This window comes from Bufo gargarizans, chromosome 4 (assembly GCF_014858855.1).
Source record: "Bufo gargarizans isolate SCDJY-AF-19 chromosome 4, ASM1485885v1, whole genome shotgun sequence".
NCBI lineage: Eukaryota > Metazoa > Chordata > Amphibia > Anura > Bufonidae > Bufo > Bufo gargarizans.
Window position 1 is genome coordinate 534,530,826 of NC_058083.1, and position 22,406 is coordinate 534,553,231.

The 22,406-nt window shown below is 46.1% G+C and overlaps 1 protein-coding gene across 1 annotated transcript; it reads left to right on the forward strand.

Moving 5' to 3' along the window:
* Positions 1-11,651: 11,651 nt before the first annotated feature.
* LOC122934799 (gastrula zinc finger protein XlCGF26.1-like) lies at positions 11,652-22,168 on the forward strand. Its single transcript, XM_044290500.1, has 5 exons — positions 11,652-11,679; positions 11,763-11,886; positions 15,437-15,534; positions 18,506-18,554; positions 20,437-22,168. The coding sequence occupies exons 2-5, from the start codon at positions 11,802-11,804 to the stop codon at positions 21,654-21,656; spliced, it is 1,452 nt and encodes a 483-aa protein (XP_044146435.1). The 5' UTR covers positions 11,652-11,679; positions 11,763-11,801; the 3' UTR covers positions 21,657-22,168.
* Positions 22,169-22,406: the final 238 nt, after the last annotated feature.

The following is a 22,406-nucleotide window of genomic DNA, read 5'->3' on the forward strand; positions in this document are numbered from 1 at the left end:
TCGGGAGGGGCTCTTTCTGGTTTACCTGAGGAGGAGAGATTTTCCTCGTCTTTGTCTACCATTTGGCAAAAGATTCAGAGTAATCTCAGAAAGATGAGTGAGAAGTATAAGCGTGTGGCTGATAAGAGACGTGTGCCTGGTCCGGACCTGAATGTGGGTGATCTGGTGTGGTTGTCTACAAGAAATATTAAACTGAAGGTTCCCTCCTGGAAATTGGGCCCCAAGTTTATTGGGCCTTATAAAATTTTGTCAGTCATCAATCCTGTTGCCTTCCGCCTTGATCTTCCACGGGTTTGGAAGATACATAATGTTTTTCACAGATCTCTCTTAAAACCATATGTCCAGCCCACGGTACCCTCCTCTTTGCCTCCTCCTCCGATTTTGGTTGATGGCAATCTGGAGTTTGAGGTTTCCAGAATTGTGGACTCTCGCATTGTCCGCGGTTCTCTTCAGTACCTCGTTCATTGGAAGGGTTATGGTCCTGAGGAGAGGATGTGGGTTCCGATGTCGGACATTAAAGCCACTCGCCTTATCAGGGCATTTCATAGGGCTCATCCTGGGAAGGTGGGTCCTGGGTGTCCGGAGTCCACCCGTAGAAGGGGGGGTACTGTCACTACCAGAGCTTTGAGACGTTCTCAAAGCTCTGTGTCTCCACCCCTGTGATGATGTCACTTAGGGTTGGAGGTTTTCTCACTGTTCTGTTTCTCCGCCCCTGTGATGAGGTCTTACTCTCAGCTGTCTCTCCTGCGTTTGATTTCTCTGCCTTTAAATCACCCCTCCTCCTATTGCAGGGCGTGGATTATATTTCTCCTTTCAGTTGTAGCTCTGCCTTGAGTATCTTCACTCCTTTAGCTACTAGTTCTCTGGACCTGTGTTCTGCTGCTGCAAGCACTCCGGATATTGCCAGCGGTCCTTGGATCCGTCTTCTCTACGGCTGCAGCTCCATCAGCTAAGTGTGCAGACTTTGTTATGTACCTGGTGATTTCCTGACTGGATCTGAGGTGGCCCCGGTTCCCTCCTTATTCTGTGCAGGGCATCGGAGGCCGTGCCCCTTCCACTATTGTAGGGGTTACAGGGCTCATCAGTCTAAGGTACGCGGGCATGCCTCGTTCCACCATTTGGATCCGGGCATGTGCTTTAGCAGCATAGGGAGAGTGTTGAGGGTCTGACAGGGGTCACCCTTTCTCTTCCCTAGTTTGGGTCCGGTCAGTAGCTCTTTTTACTGTGTATACTCTTGTTACCCTTAAACAGCCGTGACAGTATACTAAGGTGGTAAAATTACAGGATACATACAGGATGACATTATGCATATGTTCTATTCTTTGAAGCAATACTTTATATGTAGGCCAGCTTTTTCTGTGAAAAATTGTGTCCTTTCATATCTCGGATTTTGGAATGCATCGTCCTTTCTGTTTGAGGTCCTCACCAGGAAAATGTTGCCCCAGTGCAATATGGATACCATCACTTCTAGATGTACTGGGGTCCCTCCTTTCCTGGTTTCCAAGAATTCAGGCCGTGATCACTACCTCTTAAAAAATAAAGTGTAACTGTCATATTTTGTGTTATTTGCTAGTTTATTACAGCTAGGCATGTAGACCTGAGTTAGTCTGTCAATGATTATCAAAAGATCTGTAATTATCTTATAATAACAGCTTTCATGAATCTACCCTGTCCCTTTCAATTGGTCCCTTAACCATGTGTTGCTATGTCTTCCCTGCCTTCAGCTCAGTGTAAAAAGAAGACAGAGGGGAGGTCCTTCACACTGCATGCCTGCATCAGGCTTCAGAGTGAGGAGGCGGGCCTCTCGGTAATCCAATCTGATTGGCTGGCAGGAGGCTACTGGCTAAAGCAAATGAGTATGAGAAGTGAGGGAATGCAGTTTTGGCCTCAGAGAACTTGCAGAGGAGCCATCTTGAGAAGATTATCATAATGTAAGCTTCAAAACTATGGTAACCAAGGGAAAAGCTCAAGGAAAACAGTGGTATGTGAAGAAACTAAAGAGTGCTCTATGCATAATGCTGCAGCAGCAGTAACATATCTGGATTAACCCTACCCTACCAGGCATATAGCGCACTTGTTTCCTGTGCACTTGTTTCCAGAAGATCTTTGCCTTTCCTTCCAGGCTTGTCACAAAACGGAATGCTGCCAGAATGAATACATCCTGAAATGATCTCTTTCCATTCAGAATGCACGAGGTCTAAGCGGAAACATTTTCTTCCGGTATTGAGATCCTCTGCTGGAAGACAACAACGCAAGTGTGAAAGTAGCCTACCATAGCAAAGAATAAGGGCCACTCCTTGGAATTGTCGCAATGCAGCAAGGAGCACAGCATAGCCAGGGACAGTACATATTTTAATGCTCTACTGGGTCTATGTTGCGCGTGGCAACAGTGAGACTGCACCACACCAAGGCCAGGTGCTATTGACACCTCCACGTTTGTGCTGTACTTATCAGCCTCCTCCTCAATAGACATCCTCCCATCCCCAACAGAAATAGGGCAGAGTGTTTCCTTCACTCCACCTCCATCCTTTCATATGTACTGAATAAACGGAAGCATTGCAATGATGTCTTAGAACTAATGAGCCTGGTCTGGAGAAGACACAGTGGAATAGTTGCTAAGGTGAATGACTAACCATTGCAGTATGGGGGGGGGGGGGGGACCTGAAATAACTGGGTCATTGAGTAAGCTCCTTGTAAGAGAACCATTAGCATCAAGAAAGGTGATAACTACTGGATAGCCGTGTTTTAAGGGGAGTCTGTCACCGCAGTTTGCCATTATACACTGCTTACATAGCGCTGTAGCATAACTATACATGAGTCAAGTGATACCTTTGTTGTTTTGTTCTGAAGTTCACCAGAGGCAAAAAACGCAGTTTTATTCATATGTAAATGAGGGCTCGCAAGTGCCCAGGGGCGGCGTTTGGGCTGTAAGTGCCCAGGCCGCTTTGCCTTCCTCTCAGATAACCCAACCCTAGCCTCTTGCTTGGCCCTCCCTGTGAGCTCCTTGCCCATCTAGGGTACTGTCTGAGATCGCGCCGGCGCATGCGCACTGCATGGAGCGATGCTACTGCCCCTAATGGTCATCACAGTGCGCATGCCCGGGCAGGCGGTGAACTGCGCACTCGTGAGATCTCGGCCAGTACACTGGATGATGCAAGAGGCTAACAGGGCAGGCCAAGCAACAGGTGTTCTGATACCCCTAAATAAAATCCTGTGTGACCGATTGCCTTCAGAAGTCACCTAGTTAGTAAACAGAGTCCAATTGATGTTTTCTCTGTATAAAGCCTCATTCACATGTCAGTGTTTGGTCAGTGATTTCCATCAATGATTGTGAGCCAAAACCAGGATTGGAGCCTCCAGAGACATAAGGTATAAGGGAAAGATCTGCACCTGTTCTGTGTTTAGAGCTGCACTTGGTTTTGGCTCACAATCACTGATGGAAATCACTGACTAAAACACTGACGTGTGAATGAGACATAACTACAGCTGCTCTGTGAAGGCCTCCAAGGTTTATTAGAGAACATTAGTGATCAAACAGCATCATGAAAACCAAGGAACATACCAGACAGGTCAGGGATAAAGTTGTGGAGGAGTATAAAGCAGGGTTAGGTTATAAAAAAATATCCCAAGCTTTGAACATCTCATGGAGCACTGTTCAATCCATCATCCGAAAATTAAAGAGTATGGCACAACTGCAAACCTACTAAGACATGGCTGTCCACCTAAACTGACAGCCCAGGCAAGGAGTACGCTAATTAAATAAGCAGCCAAAAGGCTCATGGTCACTCTGGAGGAACTGCAGAGATTCACGGCTCAGGTGGGAGAAACTGTCCACAGGACAACTATTAGTTGTGTACACAAATCTGGCCTTTATGGAAGAGTGGAAATAAGAAAGTCATTTTTTAAGGCAAGCCATAAGAAGTCCCCGTTGCAGTTTGCCAAAAGCCTTGTAGGGAACCCAGCAAACACGTGGAAGAAGGTGCCCCAGCAAACACGTGGAAGAAGGTGCCCTAATCAGATGAGACCAAAGTGGAACTTTTTGGGCTAAATGTGTGGCTGAAAACTAACCCTGCACATGACCCTGAACAAACCACCCCGACCATGAAACATGGTGGTGGCAGCATCACGGGGAGGCTTTTCTTCAGCTGGGACAGGGAAGCCAGTCAGAGTCCATGGGAAGATGGCTGGAGCTAAACATAGGGCAATCCTGGAGGAAAACCTGGTAGAGGATGCAAAAGACTTGAGACTGGGGCGTAGGTTCACCTTCCAGCAGGACAACAAGCCTCAACATCCAGCCAGAGCTACAATGGAAGGTTTTAGATCAAAGCATCTTTGTGTGTTAGAATGGCCTATTCACAGTCCAGACCTAAATCCCATTGAGAATCTGTGGCAAGACTTGGAAATTGCTGTTCACTGACGCTCCCCATCCAATCTGTGCGAGCTCTTCTGCAAAGAAGAATGGACAAATATGTCAGCCTCTAGATGAGCAAAGCTGGTAGACACATCCCCAAAAGACTGCAGCTGTAACTGCAGTGAAAGGTGGTCCTATAGAGTACTGACTAGGAGGAAAGGGGGGGGGATACAAATGCACGCCATACACAGCAGATTTCTATTTATAAAAAATTTTGAAAGCCATGTATCATTTTCTTTTCACTTCACACATACTTGCTACTTTGTGTCGGTCGATCACATAAAATCCCCATAAAATATATTTTAAGTTTGTGGGTGTAACGTGAAAAATTTCAAGGGGTATGAATACTTTTGAAGGCACTTCTCTGGTTCCTATCTGAATATTAGAGTCCACCTTGTATATTATTTCATCTTTTGATACAATTTACATTTTAGAAATGTCTATATTCAGAAAATGTTTGCTCTTTTGTGTAAAAGAAAACTATTGAAGTGTATAAATAGGAAGGGTAATTAGATCTTTCACAAAATCGACCAAAAGTGTCCCTCTTTGACCATCCAAAAAGTTGGGAAGTATGGTTTACCTAGATCCTTCCTATCTCTGCTGTATGTTGGAGGAGGCTACACTAACGTTCTGTGCGCTTTCCTTTTTAGGATTAGGGTAAAAGTGGAGAACATTAGTTTGTAGAACAATTTGAGGGAGGGGCTAAATACTCTCAGATGCCCATACATTCTAGGTGCAACCCTAACCTCATTAGACACGACTAGGGATGAGCAACCGAACTGAACCCGAGTTTGGGAAATTGTTTTTTTCAGTACAAATTAATTTCTGAAGTTATTGCGAGACTTTGCGAAGCAATAACTTCGGCTCATCAGAGCCAATACATTCTAATACTGTACGGAGCTCCTGCTCCGTACAGTATTGGAACAAAGTTTTATGCGAATCAACTTCCGATGTTTCATCCGAAGTCTATTCGCTCATCTCTAGACACGACCCTTGCTTATCTGTAGATCTTATATCCTAATGACTTCAGGACCTTTGATGATGTCACGGTCATGTGATCAGTCACATGAGGGGAGGAGTAAAGTAGTGGAGGTGTTTCACTGTGCAGCACTTCCTGTCATGTGACCAGTGTGACGTCATCGCAGGTCCTGCAGCCCCAGGAGGTGAGATCTGCAGGTCCGTTATTGGTCTTGGTTCTGGGTTTATTAGAATGGAGCGGTTCTATAGGTGATATATAGCAGGTCCAGCCAGCAGGGGGCAGCACCGGCCATAGAGAGTCTCTGCTCACAGGAGGGGAGTTCTCCTCAGACATGTCTGCTCTCCCCCTGGAATATTAGCAGACCCCCAGACCCCTGTAAGAGGGGCTGTTCTCCTGGATTAGAGGGGTCTTCCATCACACACTGTTCTGTGATGTCACTAGGATATGGAGTTAGTGTAGGGTGGCCACACTGGACTTTCACAACCCCGCCCCTGACTCAGCTAGGCCACGCCCTCAATCCCATAAATCACAACCCTTTTGGAGCAGAGATTTAAAAATAAAATACAGAACCAAATCCAGGTCGGCTACAGGGGTGGGTGGGAGGATAACTTCACCCTGCAGCTCAGACAGCACAGTGAGCTGTTAGAAATGACTTCCATGCGTCCATCCAGGCCCTGCGCCGGACGGAGGACAGGGGGTCAGAGAGACGGACTGTCCGGCCTAAACCAGGACCTCTGGCCACCGTAAGTCAGTGTGTGATCGCTAGGGACAGCCTCTTACGTACCACCCAATTTTTAACAAACACTAGAAGGGCCATTTTATTCATACTAGGCCACGCCTCTAACTCCGCCCAAAACATAACTATACACACCCGGTCTCCTTAATGCCCCCCACATAGTAATTATTCCCCCTTTGTGTCTGTACACAGTGGTTATGGCCAGATATGTGCCCCCTCACAGTAGTTATGGCCAGATATGTGCCCCCTCACAGTAGTTATGGCCAGATATGTGCCCCCTCACAGTAGTTATGGCCAGATATGTGCGCCCTTCACAGTAGTTATGCCAGATATGTGCCCCTTCACAGTAGTTATGCCAGATATGTGCCCCTTCACAGTAGTTATGCCAGATATGTGCGCTTTTCACAGTAGCTATGGCCAGATATGTGCCCCCTTCACAGTAGCTATGTCCAGATATGTGCCCCGTCGCAGTAATGTCCAGAGATGCCCCCTTTACAGCAGATATGTGCCCCTTCACAGTAGTTATGCCAGATATGTGCCCCCTTCACAGTAGCTATGGCCAGATATGTGCCCCCTTCACAGTAGTTATGCCCAGATATGTGCTCCTTCACAGTAGTTATGCCCAGATATGTGCTCCTTCACAGTAGCTATGTCCAGATATGTGCCCCGTCGCAGTAGTTATGTCCAGAGATGCCCCCTTTACAGCAGATATGTGCCCCCTCACAGTAGTTATGCCAGATATGTGCCCCTTCACAGTAGTTATGCCAGATATGTGCCCCTTCACAGTAGTTATGCCAGATATGTGCGCTTTTCACAGTAGCTATGGCCAGATATGTGCCCCCTTCACAGTAGCTATGTCCAGATATGTGCCCCGTCGCAGTAATGTCCAGAGATGCCCCCTTTACAGCAGATATGTGCCCCTTCACAGTAGTTATGCCAGATATGTGCCCCCTTCACAGTAGCTATGGCCAGATATGTGCCCCCTTCACAGTAGTTATGCCCAGATATGTGCTCCTTCACAGTAGTTATGCCCAGATATGTGCTCCTTCACAGTAGCTATGCCCAGATATGTGCCCCCTCACAGTAGTTATGTCCAGATATGTGACCCTCACAGTAGTTATGCCAGATATGTGCCCCCTCACAGTAGCTATGTCTAGATATGTGCCCCCTTCACAGTAGTTATGCCCAGATATGTGCTCCTTCACAGTAGCTATGTCCATATATGTGCCCCGTCGCAGTAGTTATGTCCAGAGATGCCCCCTTTACAGCAGATATGTGCCCCCTCACAGTAGTTATGTCCAGATATGTGACCCTCACAGTAGTTATGTCCAGATATGTGCCCCTCACAGTAGTTATGCCAGATATGTGCCCCCTCACAGTAGTTATGCCCAGATTTGTGACCCTCACAGTAGTTATGCCCATTATATATGCCCCTTCTTAGTAGTTATGCCAGATATGTGCCCTCTCACAGTAGTAATGCCCATGATATATGCCCCATCTGAGTAGTTATGCCCAGATATTTGCCCCTCACAGTAGTTATGCGCAGGTATGTGCCGCCTCACAGTAGTTATTCCCATGATATATGCCCCCTCTCAGTAGTCATGCCCACATATGTGCCCCCTCCACAGTAGTTATGTCCAGATATGTGCCGCCTCCACAGTAGTTATGTCCAGATATGTGCCCCCTCACAGTAGTTATGCCCATGATATATGCCCCATCTCAGTAGTTATGCCCAGATATGTGCCCCTCACAGTATTTATGCCAGATATGTTCCCCTCACAGTAGTTATGCCAGATATGTGACCCTCACAGTAGTTATGCCCATGATATAAGCCCCTTCACAGTAGTAATACCCATATATGTGCCCCTTCACAGTAGTTATCCCTGGATATGTGCCCCTCACAGTATTTATGCCCAGATATGTGCTCCCATCACAGTAGGTATGCCCAGATATGTGCCCCCCCCCACAGTAGTTATGCCCATGATATATCCCCCTCACAGTAGTTATGCGCAGGTATGTGCTCCCTTCACAGTAGTTATGCCCAGATATGTGCCCCCTCACAGTAGTTATGCCCATAATATATGCCCCATCTCAGTAGTTATGCCCAGATATATCTGCCCCTCACAGTAGTTATGCCAGATATGTGTCCCTCACAGTAGTTATGCCCATGATATATGCCCCATCTCAGTAGTTATGCCCAGATATGTGCCCCTTCACAGTAGTTATGCCCAGATATGTGCTCCCTTCACAGTAGTTATGCTCAGGTATGTGCCCCCTCACAGTAGTTATGCCAGATATGTGCCCCTCAAAGTAGTTATGCTAGATATGTGCCCCTCACAGTAGTTATGCCCAGATATGTGCCCGTCACAGTAGTTATGCCCAGATATGTGCTCCCTTCACAGTAAATATGCCCAGGTATGTGCCCCCTCAAAGTAGTTATGCCAGATATGTGCCCCCTCAAAGTAGTTATGCCAGATATGTGCCCCCTCAAAGTAGTTATGCCAGATATGTGCCTCCTCACAGTAGTCATGCACAGATATGTGCCTCCTCACAGTAGTCATGCACAGATATGTGCCTCCTCACAGTAGTCATGCACAGATATGTGCCTCCTCACAGTAGTCATGACCAGATATGTTCCCCTTCACAGTAGTTATGGCCAGATATGTGACCCTCACAGTAGTTATGCCCATTATATATGCCCCTTCTTAGTAGTTATGCCTGATATGTGCCCTCTCACAGTAGTAATGCCAATGATATAACCCCCGTCTCAGTAGTTATGCCCAGATATTTGCCCCTCACAGTAGTTATGCGCAGGTATCTGCCGCCTCACAGTAGTTATTCCCATGATATATGCCCCCTCTCAGTCGTCATGCCCAGATATGTGCCCCCTCGACAGTAGTTATGCCCAGATATGCCCTCCTTTCACAGTAATTATGCCCAGGTATGTGCCCCCTCACAGTAGTTATGCTAGATATGTGCCCCCTCACAGTAGTTATGCTAGATATGTGCCCCTCACAGTAGTTATGCTCAGATATGTGCCCGTCACAGTAGTTATGCCCAGGTATGTGCCCCCTCAAAGTAGTTATGCCAGATATGTGCCTCCTCAAAGTAGTTATGCCAGATATGTGCCCCCTCACAGTAGGTATGCCCAGATATGTGCCCCCCACAGTAGTTATGCCCATGATATATCCCCCTCACAGTAGTTATGCCCAGATATGTGCTCCCTTCACAGTAGTTATGCCCAGGTATGTGCCCCCTCACAGTAGTTATGCTAGATATGTGCCCCCTCAAAGTAGTTATGCCAGATATGTGCCTCCTCAAAGTAGTTATGCCAGATATGTGCCTCCTAAAAGTAGTTATGCCAGATATGTGCCCCCTCAAAGTAGTTATGCCAGATATGTGCCCCCTCTCAGTAGTCATGCACATATATGTGCCCCTTCTCAGTAGTCATGCACAGATATGTGCCCCTTCACAGTAGTCATGCACAGATATGTGCCCCCTCACAGTAGTCATGCACAGATATGTGCCCCCTCACAGTAGTCATGCACAGATATGTGCCCCCTTACAGTAGTCATGCACAGATATGTGCCCCCTTACAGTAGTCATGCACAGATATGTGCCCCCTCACAGTAGTTATGGCCAGATATGTGTCTCTGGTGAAGCAGGGAGTAGACGGCTCTCTGCTTCACCATTACAATCAGCTAAGAGTGAGACATACCTCAGCTGTTCCGGGACCATGGAACAGACACAAAAATCCTGACTGTCTCGCCGGATCCGGGATGGTTGGGAGGTATATTCACTGTATAGCGGGGGGGACCTGCTGACTAATATATTATATTATGTTCAATAACTCGGTATGGAAGACACATCAATAGAGGAGATTTCTGCCGATATTGACAGTATAATAAGTCAATCGCTGCTTGTTTAAGGACTTTTACAGATAATTCCAACAAATGGCCACATAAACCATCATTCAGTCACTTCCACAGGGCGATGGGCTGGAGACAAGCGGATCATTATTATGTTCACATAGAAGATCCAATTGTTGATCTATTGTATGTAGTCAGCATATAGTGAGGAGCAGCATGGGCAATTAAGAACCATTAAGATAGGGCCAGGGGCTATCCATAGTATTCAGTATATTGGGCAGACTAGATGGGCCAAATGGTTCTTATCTGCCGACACATTCTATGTTTCTAATATGCACATGAAATACAGGCGTGGGTCACTATAGCTACATTTTCCAAGCTGCTAGAAGTTTCCTGAGACTGGAGAAAATGCACAGTACAATAATCCCTATCACAGTACAATAATCCCTATCACACTACAATAATCCCTATCACACTACCTAACACCCTGCACTGGAGCCTATCAGCTACACTATATCAGGATATAACCTACGCTGACTATCTGTATTATATATATGAGCTAACTAAATATCTAATGTAATGACACAGGAAAGCACAGAGCACAGCAATGCTCTCTCAGAACTGCACACAATGGCTGCTGGGGAGGTTCTTATATAGTAAGGGGTCGGCAGCTTTCCTATTGGTTGCTAGGGATGTTGCTAAGCTCTGACAGATATTGCAGCCTTCTCATTGGCCCACAAGCAAGAAGGGAGGTTACTGATGAAAAGAAAATCTAGAATGTTCGCGATTACGAACACATAGCACTATATTCTACATCTTCGCAAATTCTCAAAGTGCAAATATTCAAGATAAAAATTAGCAATTAGAATATTCGCGATCAACACTAGTCAGCAATCCTAAAGGGAGCTGTTGCAGCATAAGAACTTATTCCCTATCTGTTGGAAGGTGTACAAGTATCTGATCAGTGGGGGTCTGACCACGGGGACCCCTATCCATCACAGAAATGAGGTGCCAGGATGAACAGAGCAGCAGTCACAGATATGTGTGATATGTCTGTTCAAATGAATGGAGCAAACATGTGAGTGATGTTCTTACCAAAAGATTGTAACCCCATCAATCAGATACTAATCACCTATTCTATGGATAAGTTCTCATGATGAGACAACTCTTCTAATAATATCCAACCCGTGAGACTCTTTACGTGATGTAAGATGTTCTTTCAAATGTAATTTTGCTCTCAGTCCTCCTTGTTTCCCTCAGATTTCTTAGGGTACAGGAATTTTCTTACAAAAGACAATGGTCCTTTCCATCAATGACCCACCAAGGATGGAGAAGGACACAGACCTCATGGCTGCGAGGATATTAGACCTCACCCTGGAGATCATCTCCTTGATAACTGGAGAGGTGAGAGCTTCACATGACATCATTCTTATCTCTAGTAATAAACCAGGGAGATGACTGGAAAGGTGAAGGATTCTTAAAATCTCTGTAGTGATCGGCGTCTCCCCATACACAGGATTACGCAGTAGTGAAGAAGTCGTCTGGTGAGTGTGTGACACCCCGTGTGTCAGGAGGACGGAGCAGGACCCAGAGCCCCATCACCGAGCCTCCACCTCATTCCCTGATACATGAGCAGAAGATCCTAGAACTTACCACCAGGATCACTGAGCTGCTGAGCGGAGAGGTGAGCGCTGCTGGGAATGCTGGGACATTATACAATAACGCCAAGGGAGGGGTCTGGTAATGACTGTGTCCTTGTGTTGTCAGGTTCCTATAAGGTGTCAGGATGTCGCTGTCTATTTCTCCATGGAGGAGTGGGAGTATTTAGAAGAACACAAGGATCTGTACAAGGACGTCATGATGGAGAATCACCAGTCCCTCACATCACCGGGTAAGAGGAGACCTTCCATGACTGTAGAGGAGAGAACAGTTCTGAGAGTCAGATTCCTCCATCATCTGATCATCACATATAGACAATGTATTCAGGGCCATCTTTAATAATGATTGGACCCTGAACAAGAATTTACTTGGGCCCCCTGGATCCCGCCTTCCCACACCCTAGCATGCAGTCACGCCCTCCACCAAAACACACACACAAAAATAAAATCCACACACCTCGTAGAGTAGTAAACGTTAATAATGATGAGCGGCCACTAGAGGTGTTCCTTGGCAGTAATGTAAATACTGCCTTTTTTTTCGGAAAAGCCTGCAGAGACGCGCTATAGACACCAGAACTACTACGTTTAGCTGTTGTGGTTCTGGTGACTATAGTGTCCCTTAATATAGAGGGGAAAAAAAGAATCAGCACAAAAGTATCAAATAAAATGGCTGAATCATTATTCTAAAAATAAAAAAAGCACAACTTCTGACACAAATATATAGTATTTTGCAGATTACTTATTTTTGTTTTACAATTTGCAGATAGTACTGTACTACTAACCCCTCCATCCACCCCTACATACAGGGTAATACAGCTCCACATACAGTGGATATAAAAAGTCTACACACCCCTGTTAAAATATCAGGTTTCTGTGATGTAAAAAAATGAGACAAAGATAAATAATTTCAGAACTTTTTCCACCTTTAATGTGACCTATAAACTGTACAACTCAATTGGAAAACAAACTGAAATCTTTAGGTGGAGGGAAGAAAAAATATAAAAATAAAATAATATGATTGCATAAGTGTGCACACCCTTAATCTAATACTTTGTTGAAGCACCTTTTTATGTTATTACAGCACTCAGTATTTTTGGGTATGAGTCTATCAGCATGGCACATTTTGACTCTTACTTGCACAAACCCTCCAAATCTGTCAGATTGCGAGGGCATCTCCTGGGCACAGCCCTCTTCAGATACCCCACAGATTGGCAATCGGATTCAGGTCTGGACTTCCAAATCTGTAATCTTCTTCTGATGAAGCCATTCCTTTGTTGATTTGGATGTATGCTTTGGGTCATTGTCATGCTGAAAGATGAAGTTCCTCTTCATGTCCAGCTTTCTAGCAGAAGCCTGAAGGTTTTTTGCCAATATTGACTGGTATTTGGAACTGTTCAGAATTCCCTCTAGCTTAACTAAGGCCCCAGTTCCAGCTGAAGAAGAACAGCCCCTTGGCATGATGCTGCCACCACCATGCTTCACTGTGGGTACGGTGTTCTTTTGGTGATGTGCAGGGTTGTTTTTGCGCTAAACATATCTTTTGGAATTATGGCCAAAAAGTTCCACCTTGGTTTCATCAGACCATAACACCTTTTCCCACATGCTTTTGGGAGACTTCAGATGTGTTTTTGCAGAATGTAGCCTGGCTTGGATGTTTTTCTTGGTAAGAAAAGGCTTTCGTCTTGCCCCTCTACCCCATAGCCCAGACATATGAAGAATACGGGAGATTGTTGTCACATGTACCACACAGCCAGGACTTGCCAGATATTCCTGTAGCTCCTTTATTGTTGCTGTAGGCCTCTTGGTCGCCTCCCAGACCAGTTTTCTTCTCGTCTTTTCATCAGTTTCGGAGGGACGTCCAGTTCTTGGTGATGTCACTGTTGTGCCATATTTTCTCCACTTGATGATGATGGTCTTCACTGTGTTCCATGGTATATCTAATGCCTTGGACATTCTTTTGTCCCCTTCTCCTGACTGATACCTTCTAACAATGAGATCCCTCTGATGCTTTGGAAGCTCTCTGTGGACCATGTCTTCTGCTGTGGGATGCGACTCAGAAAATTTTAGGAAAGACCAACTAGAGCAGCTGAACTTTATTTGGGGTTAATCAGAGGCACTTTACATGACGGCCGGTGTATGCTGACTCCTATGTAACAGGATTGTGAATGTGATTGCTTAATTCTGAACACAGCTACATCCCCAGTTATAAGAGGGTGTGCACACTTATGCAACCACATTATTTTTTTTATTTTTTTTTCCCTCCACCTAAAAGATTTCAGTTTGTTTTTCAATTGAGTTGTACAGTTTCTAGGTCACATTAAAGGTGGAAAAAGTTCTGAAATGATTTATCTTTGTCTCATTTTTTTACATCACAGAAACCTGACATTTTACCGGGGGTGTGTAGACTTTTTATATCCACTCTACCTCTTACATCCAGTGACGTCTCTTTGATGTAGATGTTCTTATTCCGCATCTTCTCCTTTCAGACCTTCTCTGCAGTTTGACAAACAAAATCTTAGTTTACTACTTTTCCATCATCCTCCCATCTTCTGGACAAATCATCCTACCACCTCCAATACTATACTGCAGAAACAGATAAACCCCCTGATAATAGTAGTACCATGCAGATAGTGCCCTTCAATAATTATTGGCACACAGTGCCCTAAAATAACTGCGCCCAGCAAATAGTGCCCCCAACATGTCCCCACTGTGCCCCAGAAGTAATAAAGCTCCCATAGTGCCCATTCTAGTAATAATGTTCCTCATAGACCCCCAGTAGTAATAACGCCCATCATAATGCCCCCCCAATAGTAATAATTCTCCTTATTATGTGCCAGTGCAAAAAATACCCCCTTTTAATGCCCCCAGTTGAGCTAATGTCCCCATAGTGCCACATTATTGTGCCAGTATAAAATACCCCTATATAGTGCCCCCAGTAAATGCCCCATAGTGCTCCTCTCCCCCCTTCTTCCTAGTGCCCCCCATAATTTACCAGTAAAAAATGCCTCATATATAGTGCCCCAGTAGATGCCCTCAGTGTCACCCATAATTTGCAAGGATAAAATACCCCTTCTTAGTGCCCCCATAGATGACCCCATAGTACTCCTCTCTCCCCTTCCCCATAGTACCCACCATAATGTGCCCCAGTAAAAAATACCCCTATACAGGCCCCTTATATAAAATACCCCTTCTTTGTGGCCTCAGCAGAAGCCCCCATAGTGCCCCCAATAATGTGCCAGTAACAAGTGCCCCCATAGATGCCCCCCAATCATGTGCCAGTAAGAGGTGCCCCCCATAGATGCCCCCCAATCATGTGCTAGTAGTAGTATCATATAAAAAAAAGAAGCACTTATACTTACCTCCATCAGGCTGGCAGCAATGCAATGCAGGCCTCTTACAGCCTGTGTCCCGCGCTGTACGGCTCAGGCGGCGGGATTATATCATTGCGCCACCTGCACCGGCCTCTGATAGGCTGCCGGCACTAGGCCGGCAGCCTATCAGAGGAATGGGGAAGGGACACGCCTCTCCCTCCCCTGCCCCGCCCCAGCACATCTATCTGTATCGCTGTCCTGGGGATGGCGATACAGATGACTATGGAGATAAACGCTCATCTCCCTGTGCCCTGCTGCCGCCCCCCACCTCCACGTCACCAGTGGCCAGCGGGGCTCAAGAGGCAGCTGCATTGGGCCCCCCAGGAGCAACTGGACCCGGGGCAGCTGCCCCTTTTACCCTGCATTAAAGACGGCCCTAAATGTATTCAGTCACTGTGTGTTTTTCCAACAGATGGATCCAGTCAGAGAAATCCACCAGAGAGATGTCCCAGTCCTCAGTATTCCCAGGACTGTCCAGAGGAGAAACCAAATATCCCACTGGATCATCAGGTAGATGAAGCTGAGGTTTCTACAAATCCTCTATAGACTGATGTAATGGAGCTTTCTCCTGACCTCCGCCAGCAGCAGTGGAGTATACTGTACTCTCCATCTACTGACCTCCCCCAGCAGCAGTGGAGTATACTGTACTCTCCATCTACTGACCTCCCCCAGCAGCAGTGGAGTATACTGTACTCTCCGTCTACTGACCTCCCCCAGCAGCAGTGGAGTATACTGTACGCTCCGTCTACTGACCTCCCCCAGCAGCAGTGGAGTATACTGTACTCTCCGGTCTACTGACCCCCCCACCCCCAGCAGCAGTGGAGTATACTGTACGCTCCATCTACTGACCTCCCCCAGCAGCAGTGGAGTATACTGTACTCTCCGTCTACTGACCTCCCCCAGCAGCAGTGGAGTATACTGTACTCTCCATCTACTGACCTCCCCCAGCAGCAGTGGAGTATACTGTACTCTCCATCTACTGACCTCCCCCAGCAGCAGTGGAGTATACTGTACGCTCCGTCTACTGACCTCCCCCAGCAGCAGTGGAGTATACTGTACTCTCCGTCTACTGACCTCCCCAGCAGCAGTGGAGTATACTGTACGCTCCGTCTACTGACCTCCCCCAGCAGCAGTGGAGTATACTGTACTCTCCGTCTACTGACCTCCCCCAGCAGCAGTGGAGTATACTGTACGCTCCATCTACTGACCTCCCCCAGCAGCAGTGGAGTATACTGTACTCTCCGTCTACTGACCCCCCCCCAGCAGCAGTGGAGTATACTGTACTCTTCATCTACTGACCTCCCCCAGCAGCAGTGGAGTATACTGTACTCTCCGTCTACTGACCTCCCCCAGCAGCAGTGGAGTATACTGTACCTCCATCTACTGACCTCCCCCAGCAGCAGTGGAGTATACTGTACTCTGCATCTACTGACCTCCCCCAGCAGCAGTGGAGTATACTGTACGCTCCATCTACTGACCTCCCTCCAGCAGCAGTGGAGTATACTGTACGCTCCGTCTACTGACCTCTCCCCAGCAGCAGTGGAGTATACTGTACTCTCCATCTACTGACCTCCCCCAGCAGCAGTGGAGTATACTGTACTCTCCATCTACTGACCTCCCCCAGCAGCAGTGGAGTATACTGTACTCTCCATCTACTGACCTCCTCCAGCAGCAGTGGAGTATACTGTACTCTCAGTCTACTGACCCCCCCCCCCCCAGCAGCAGTGGAGTATACTGTACTCTCCATCTACTGACCTCCCCCAGCAGCAGTGGAGTATACTGTACGCTCCATCTACTGACCTCCTCCAGCAGCAGTGGAGTATACTGTACTCTCCATCTACTGACCTCCCCCAGCAGCAGTGGAGTATACTGTACACTGCATCTACTGACCTCCCCCAGCAGCAGTGGAGTATACTGTACGCTCCGTCTACTGACCTCCCCCAGCAGCAGTGGAGTATACTGTACGCTCCGTCTACTGACCTCCCCCAGCAGCAGTGGAGTATACTGTACTCTCCGTCTACTGACCTCCCCCAGCAGCAGTGGAGTATACTGTACTCTCCATCTACTGACCTCCCCCAGCAGCAGTGGAGTATACTGTACTCTCCATCTACTGACCTCCCCCAGCAGCAGTGGAGTATACTGTACTCTCCGTCTACTGACCTCCCCCAGCAGCAGTGGAGTATACTGTACGCTCCAGTCTACTGACCTCCCCCCCAGCAGCAGTGGAGGTATACTGTACTCTCCGTCTACTGACCTCCCCCAGCAGCAGTGGAGTATACTGTACGCTCCGTCTACTGACCTCCCCCAGCAGCAGTGGAGTATACTGTACTCTCCATCTACTGACCTCCCCAGCAGTGGAGTATACTGTACGCTCCATCTACTGACCTCCCCCAGCAGCAGTGGAGTATACTGTACTCTCCATCTACTGACCTCCCCCAGCAGCAGTGGAGTATACTGTACTCTCCGTCTACTGACCTCCCCCAGCAGCAGTGGAGTATACTGTACTCTCCGTCTACTGACCTCCCCCAGCAGCAGTGGAGTATACTGTACTCTCCTCTACTGACCTCCCCAGCAGTGGAGTATACTGTACGCTCCATCTACTGACCTCCCCCAGCAGCAGTGGAGTATACTGTACTCTCCATCTACTGACCTCCCCCAGCAGCAGTGGAGTATACTGTACTCTCCATCTACTGACCTCCCCCAGCAGCAGTGGAGTATACTGTACTCTCCGTCTACTGACCCCCCCCAGCAGCAGTGGAGTATACTGTACTCTCCATCTACTGACCTCCCCCAGCAGCAGTGGAGTATACTGTACTCTCCATCTACTGACCTCCCCCAGCAGCAGTGGAGTATACTGTACTCTCCATCTACTGACCTCCCCCAGCAGCAGTGGAGTATACTGTACGCTTTACAATAACACACTGCCGGGTGGAAGCCTCCGCCGGGCAGTGTGTGATTGTAAATAAAAGAGCCCCTGCCCTGCGCGATCTAGTGCAGGCAAAGCGAGCGCATTGGAGCATGCTAACATCAGGGGGGGGGGGGGGTTCTGCCTGGGTGAAAATATGGGTATGTCTGGGTTCAGAGCCTTTAAGGGGACACTAGAGAAATTGTACAAATATATAAATGTAATAAATACTGTGAGCAGCTTCCTACAGTAAGATTGTCACAAAGAGTGAGCGCTGCCTTCCTGGAGGAAAAAAGGTTCAGTCTCCAGTGTTGATAAAAAGCTTCTCTACTGTAAAAGCGGTGACGTTGCTGAACAATGGACGTTGCTAGAACCGGAGGTGATGAGCACAGCGCCCCCTCCAGGACAGAATCAGATCATTTCATGCAGCAAAATGACAGGAACATTTCAGTAAAATACTTTTCTGAAAGTCACCACTTGAGGAGATCCTTCTCCTTTTGGTTCGTGTCTTCTAGATGCTTTTGACCTTCTCCTGGATATAACATCATCTAGGTGCCTTTTTCTTTAATCTTGCAGGAAATTTCTGGTGGAACAAGTGGACTTGAAAAACCCATATCCGTAAAAGGTAAGAGCCTTTTTTTTATAAATTTAGTTTGAGGGGTAACTAGGAAAAGCTGAGGCCCATAGAAAACTGTTGAATGTCCTTCCCCTCCGCCCGTGGGTATGATTATTATGTGCCAAGATGATGTGATGTGCATAGGCCCTAAATCTGTCAAAAGGGGCAAAACTATAGGAAATGTCTTAAAAATAAACTACCTGTTACTCATCTGTCATCACTACTAACACAAATCTAACCTTCTACGCTCATGAGCTGTCTTATAGGCAGATTGTGTTAGACATCCCCCTCGAATACTAGAGCAGTCATGGAGAGGTCAGGAGCACAAAATAAGGCAGAGGAGAGGAAGACATGAAAGACCAGACGCTGCAGACAGCTGCTGCGCCCTGGCTTGTTGTCTCCTGCTGTGAGTCCTCCTCTCTGACCCGACAGTTCTACAACCACATTAGAACATTACCATATGTAAGAAAAGTCCCGCCTCTTGTATACCGCAGTTCTTCATTGGTTAAAAGTCCTTGCTATCTGACAACCTCCAAACATCAATATGCGTTAGGCTACTTTCACACTCGCCTTTGGTGCATATCCGTCATGGATCTACACAGACGGATCCGTTCAGATAATACAACCGTCTGCATCCATTCAGAACGGATCCGTTTGTATTATCTTTAACATGGCCAAAAGGGATCTGTCTTGAACACCATTGAAAGTCATTGAAAGTCAAGAGGACGAATCCGTTTTTTATTGTGCCCGATTGTGTCCGTGAAAACGGGATCCGTTTGCCTCCGCATCGTCAGGCGGACACCAAGCGAAGACGGAACTAAGGCAAACTGATGCATTCTGAGCGTATCCTTTTCCATTCAGAATGCATTAGGGAAAAACTGATCCGTTTTGGACAGATTGTGAGAGCCCACAAACGGAAACCAAAATGCCAGTGTGAAAGTAGCCTCAGGAAGACTTCCACCTCTTTATACTTCATGATAGTTAATTGTCCCAATTTTATTAATCACGTATGAGCATGAATATCTAATGCAATTAACCTTTGATCAACCTTCCTCTAATCTCATCATCATTAAAAGTGTTTTGTTGGTCATAACATATTGAAGCCGACAAATACACATTAATCAAGTATCTAGAAAAATCATTGAATTATATTAATCTGCCGCTAGGACTCCACACTCTCATGGTTAGTCCTAATCAGGAAATGTATGTTGATCCCCTGGAGACCTCTGTTCTCTAACAAAATCACATCAGAATTATCCACTAATAAACAAGCTATTTCTTTACCTAAAGCGGTTGTCCAGGTTTAGAGCTGAACCCAGACATATCCCCTTTTTCACCTAGGCACCCCTTCTGAGGGGAGCATCAAAGCATTTCATGCTCCGATGCTCTCCCTTGCCCTACGCTGTATCGCGCAGGGCAAGGGCTGTTTGTTTATATTTTTTACACTGATAGGCGGAGGCTTCCATCTAGCAGTGTTGCTGGTGACGTCACCGACACTAATGGGCGGGCTTTAGTGGTGCCCTAGCCTGTTCAGTGCTAAAGCCTGCCCATTAGTGGCGGTGACGTCACCAGGAACACTGCTAAGAAAACCTCCACCAATCAGAGACCTGGTACGTCACCGGATCGAATGAAAAAGCCCCTGTCCTGCGCGATGGAGCGCAGAGCAAGGGGTAGCATGAAATGCTCTGATGCTCCCCTCAGAGTGGCTGCCTGGGTTAAAAAGGCTCTGAACCCGGACAACCCCTTTAAAGCTTGTGATTTATTACTGAAATTGTTCACTATTCCATTTTCTTCCATCTTCTACATACTGTACTTTGTTTCTTTGCTTGTTCGATTGGTTAATAAAAAAAGATCAATTACTTTGAGAGAATAAAAACATATTTTTTTCCAGATGAGGACGAAATGAGAGACTCCGATGGACATCTTTTATGCAGAGAAGTAGAAGATAACAATGCCACACAAGCTAATTCAATAACTACTAATGTACCCTTAGACTCTCACAGCGGAGATCTATCCACCAATCCCACTATTTACAAGAAACCATTTTCATGTCCGGAATGTGGGAAATGTTTTTCAAAGAAATCAGGTGTTGTGGAACATCTAAGAACTCACACAGGAGAGAAGCCTTTTTTATGTTCAGAATGTGGAAAAAGTTTTAGTCAGAAATCAAATCTTGTGGAACATCTAAGAACTCACACAGGGGAGAAGCCATTTTTATGTCCTGAATGTGGGAAATGTTTTAGTCAGAAAATAAATCTTGTGGAACATTTAAGAATTCACACAGGTGAGAAGCCATTTTTATGTTCAGAATGCGGGACAAGTTTTGGAAAACAATCTACTCTTGTTATACATAAGAGAATCCATAGAGGAGAGAAGCCATATTCGTGTCCTGATTGTGGGAAATGTTTTGGTCAGAAATCACAATTTGTGAGACATCTAAGAACTCACACAGGAGAGAAGCCATTTTCATGTTCTGAATGTGGGAAATGTTTTGATCAGAAATCAGTTCTTCTAACTCATCAGAGAACTCATGCTGAGAAGAAGCCATTTTCATGTTCTGCATGTGGGAAATGTTTTGGCCAGAAATCAATTCTTGTTGAACATCAGAGAACTCACACAGGAGAGAAGCCATTTACATGTCCTGAATGTGGAAACTGTTTTAGTCAGAAAAGAAATCTTGTGAAACATCGAAGAATCCACACAGGAGAGAGGCCATTTGCATGTTCAGATTGTGGGAAATGTTTTAGACTCAAATCAGTTCTTGTTGAACATCAGAAAACTCACTCAGGGGAGACGCCATTTTCATGTCCTGAATGTGGTAAATGGTTTAGTCATAAATCAAGTCTTATGGAACATCGAAGAATTCACACAGGGGAGAAGCCGTTTTCATGTTCAGATTGCGGAAAGTGTTTTGGTCGGAAATACGTTCTTGTTGAACATAAGAGAATTCACACAGGGGAGAAGCCATTTTCATGTCCTGAATGTGGGAAATGTTTTGCCCAGAAATCTGGTCTTAATACGCATAAGAGAACTCACAGAGGAGAAAAACAAATTTTATGTCCTAATGTGGGAAATGGTTTAGTTATAAATCAAGTCTTATGGAACATCTAAGAGTTCATACAAGAGAGGAGCCATCTTCATGTTTAGAATGTGAGAAATGTTTAGTCCAGAAATCAGTTCTTAATATGTATAAAAGAAATCACATTCCTTTAGGCATGTGTAGATTGAACATTCTGGGCCTTTGTGAGGGCATCTTCAATCCGCCCCTTGGAGTCTTTCCCAGTAGGAAGGGCCTGGCTTCAGTTATGCTCAGCTCTGTAGTTTTCTCGAGCCTTTGGGTCCAATAACCAATTTGTCTAGGCATTCCACCAGTTTTCAATCCCTATGTCTGCAGCCTTCTCCTCCGGTTCATATGGTGCCTCTAGTCCACAGACTGCTGTATGGCATGGATGGATTTTCTTTCCATTCGTTAAACCAAACTTTTTCTCCTGCACAGTCATACTAGTTCATACAGTACAGACCAAAAGTTTGGACACACCTTCTCATTCAAAGAGATTTCTTTATTTTCATGACTATGAAAATTGTAGATTCACACTGAAGGCATCAAAACTATGAATTAACACATGTGGAATTATATACATAACAAAAAAGTGTGAAACAACTGAAAATATGTCATATTCTAGGTTCTTCAAAGTAGCCACCTTTTTCTTTGATTACTGCTTCGCACACTCTTGGCATTCTCTTGATGAGCTTCAAGAGGTAGTCATCTGAAATGGTCTTCCAACAGTCTTGAAGGAGTTCCCAGAGATGCTTAGCACTTGTTGGCCCTTTTGCCTTCACTCTGCGGTCCAGCTCACCGCA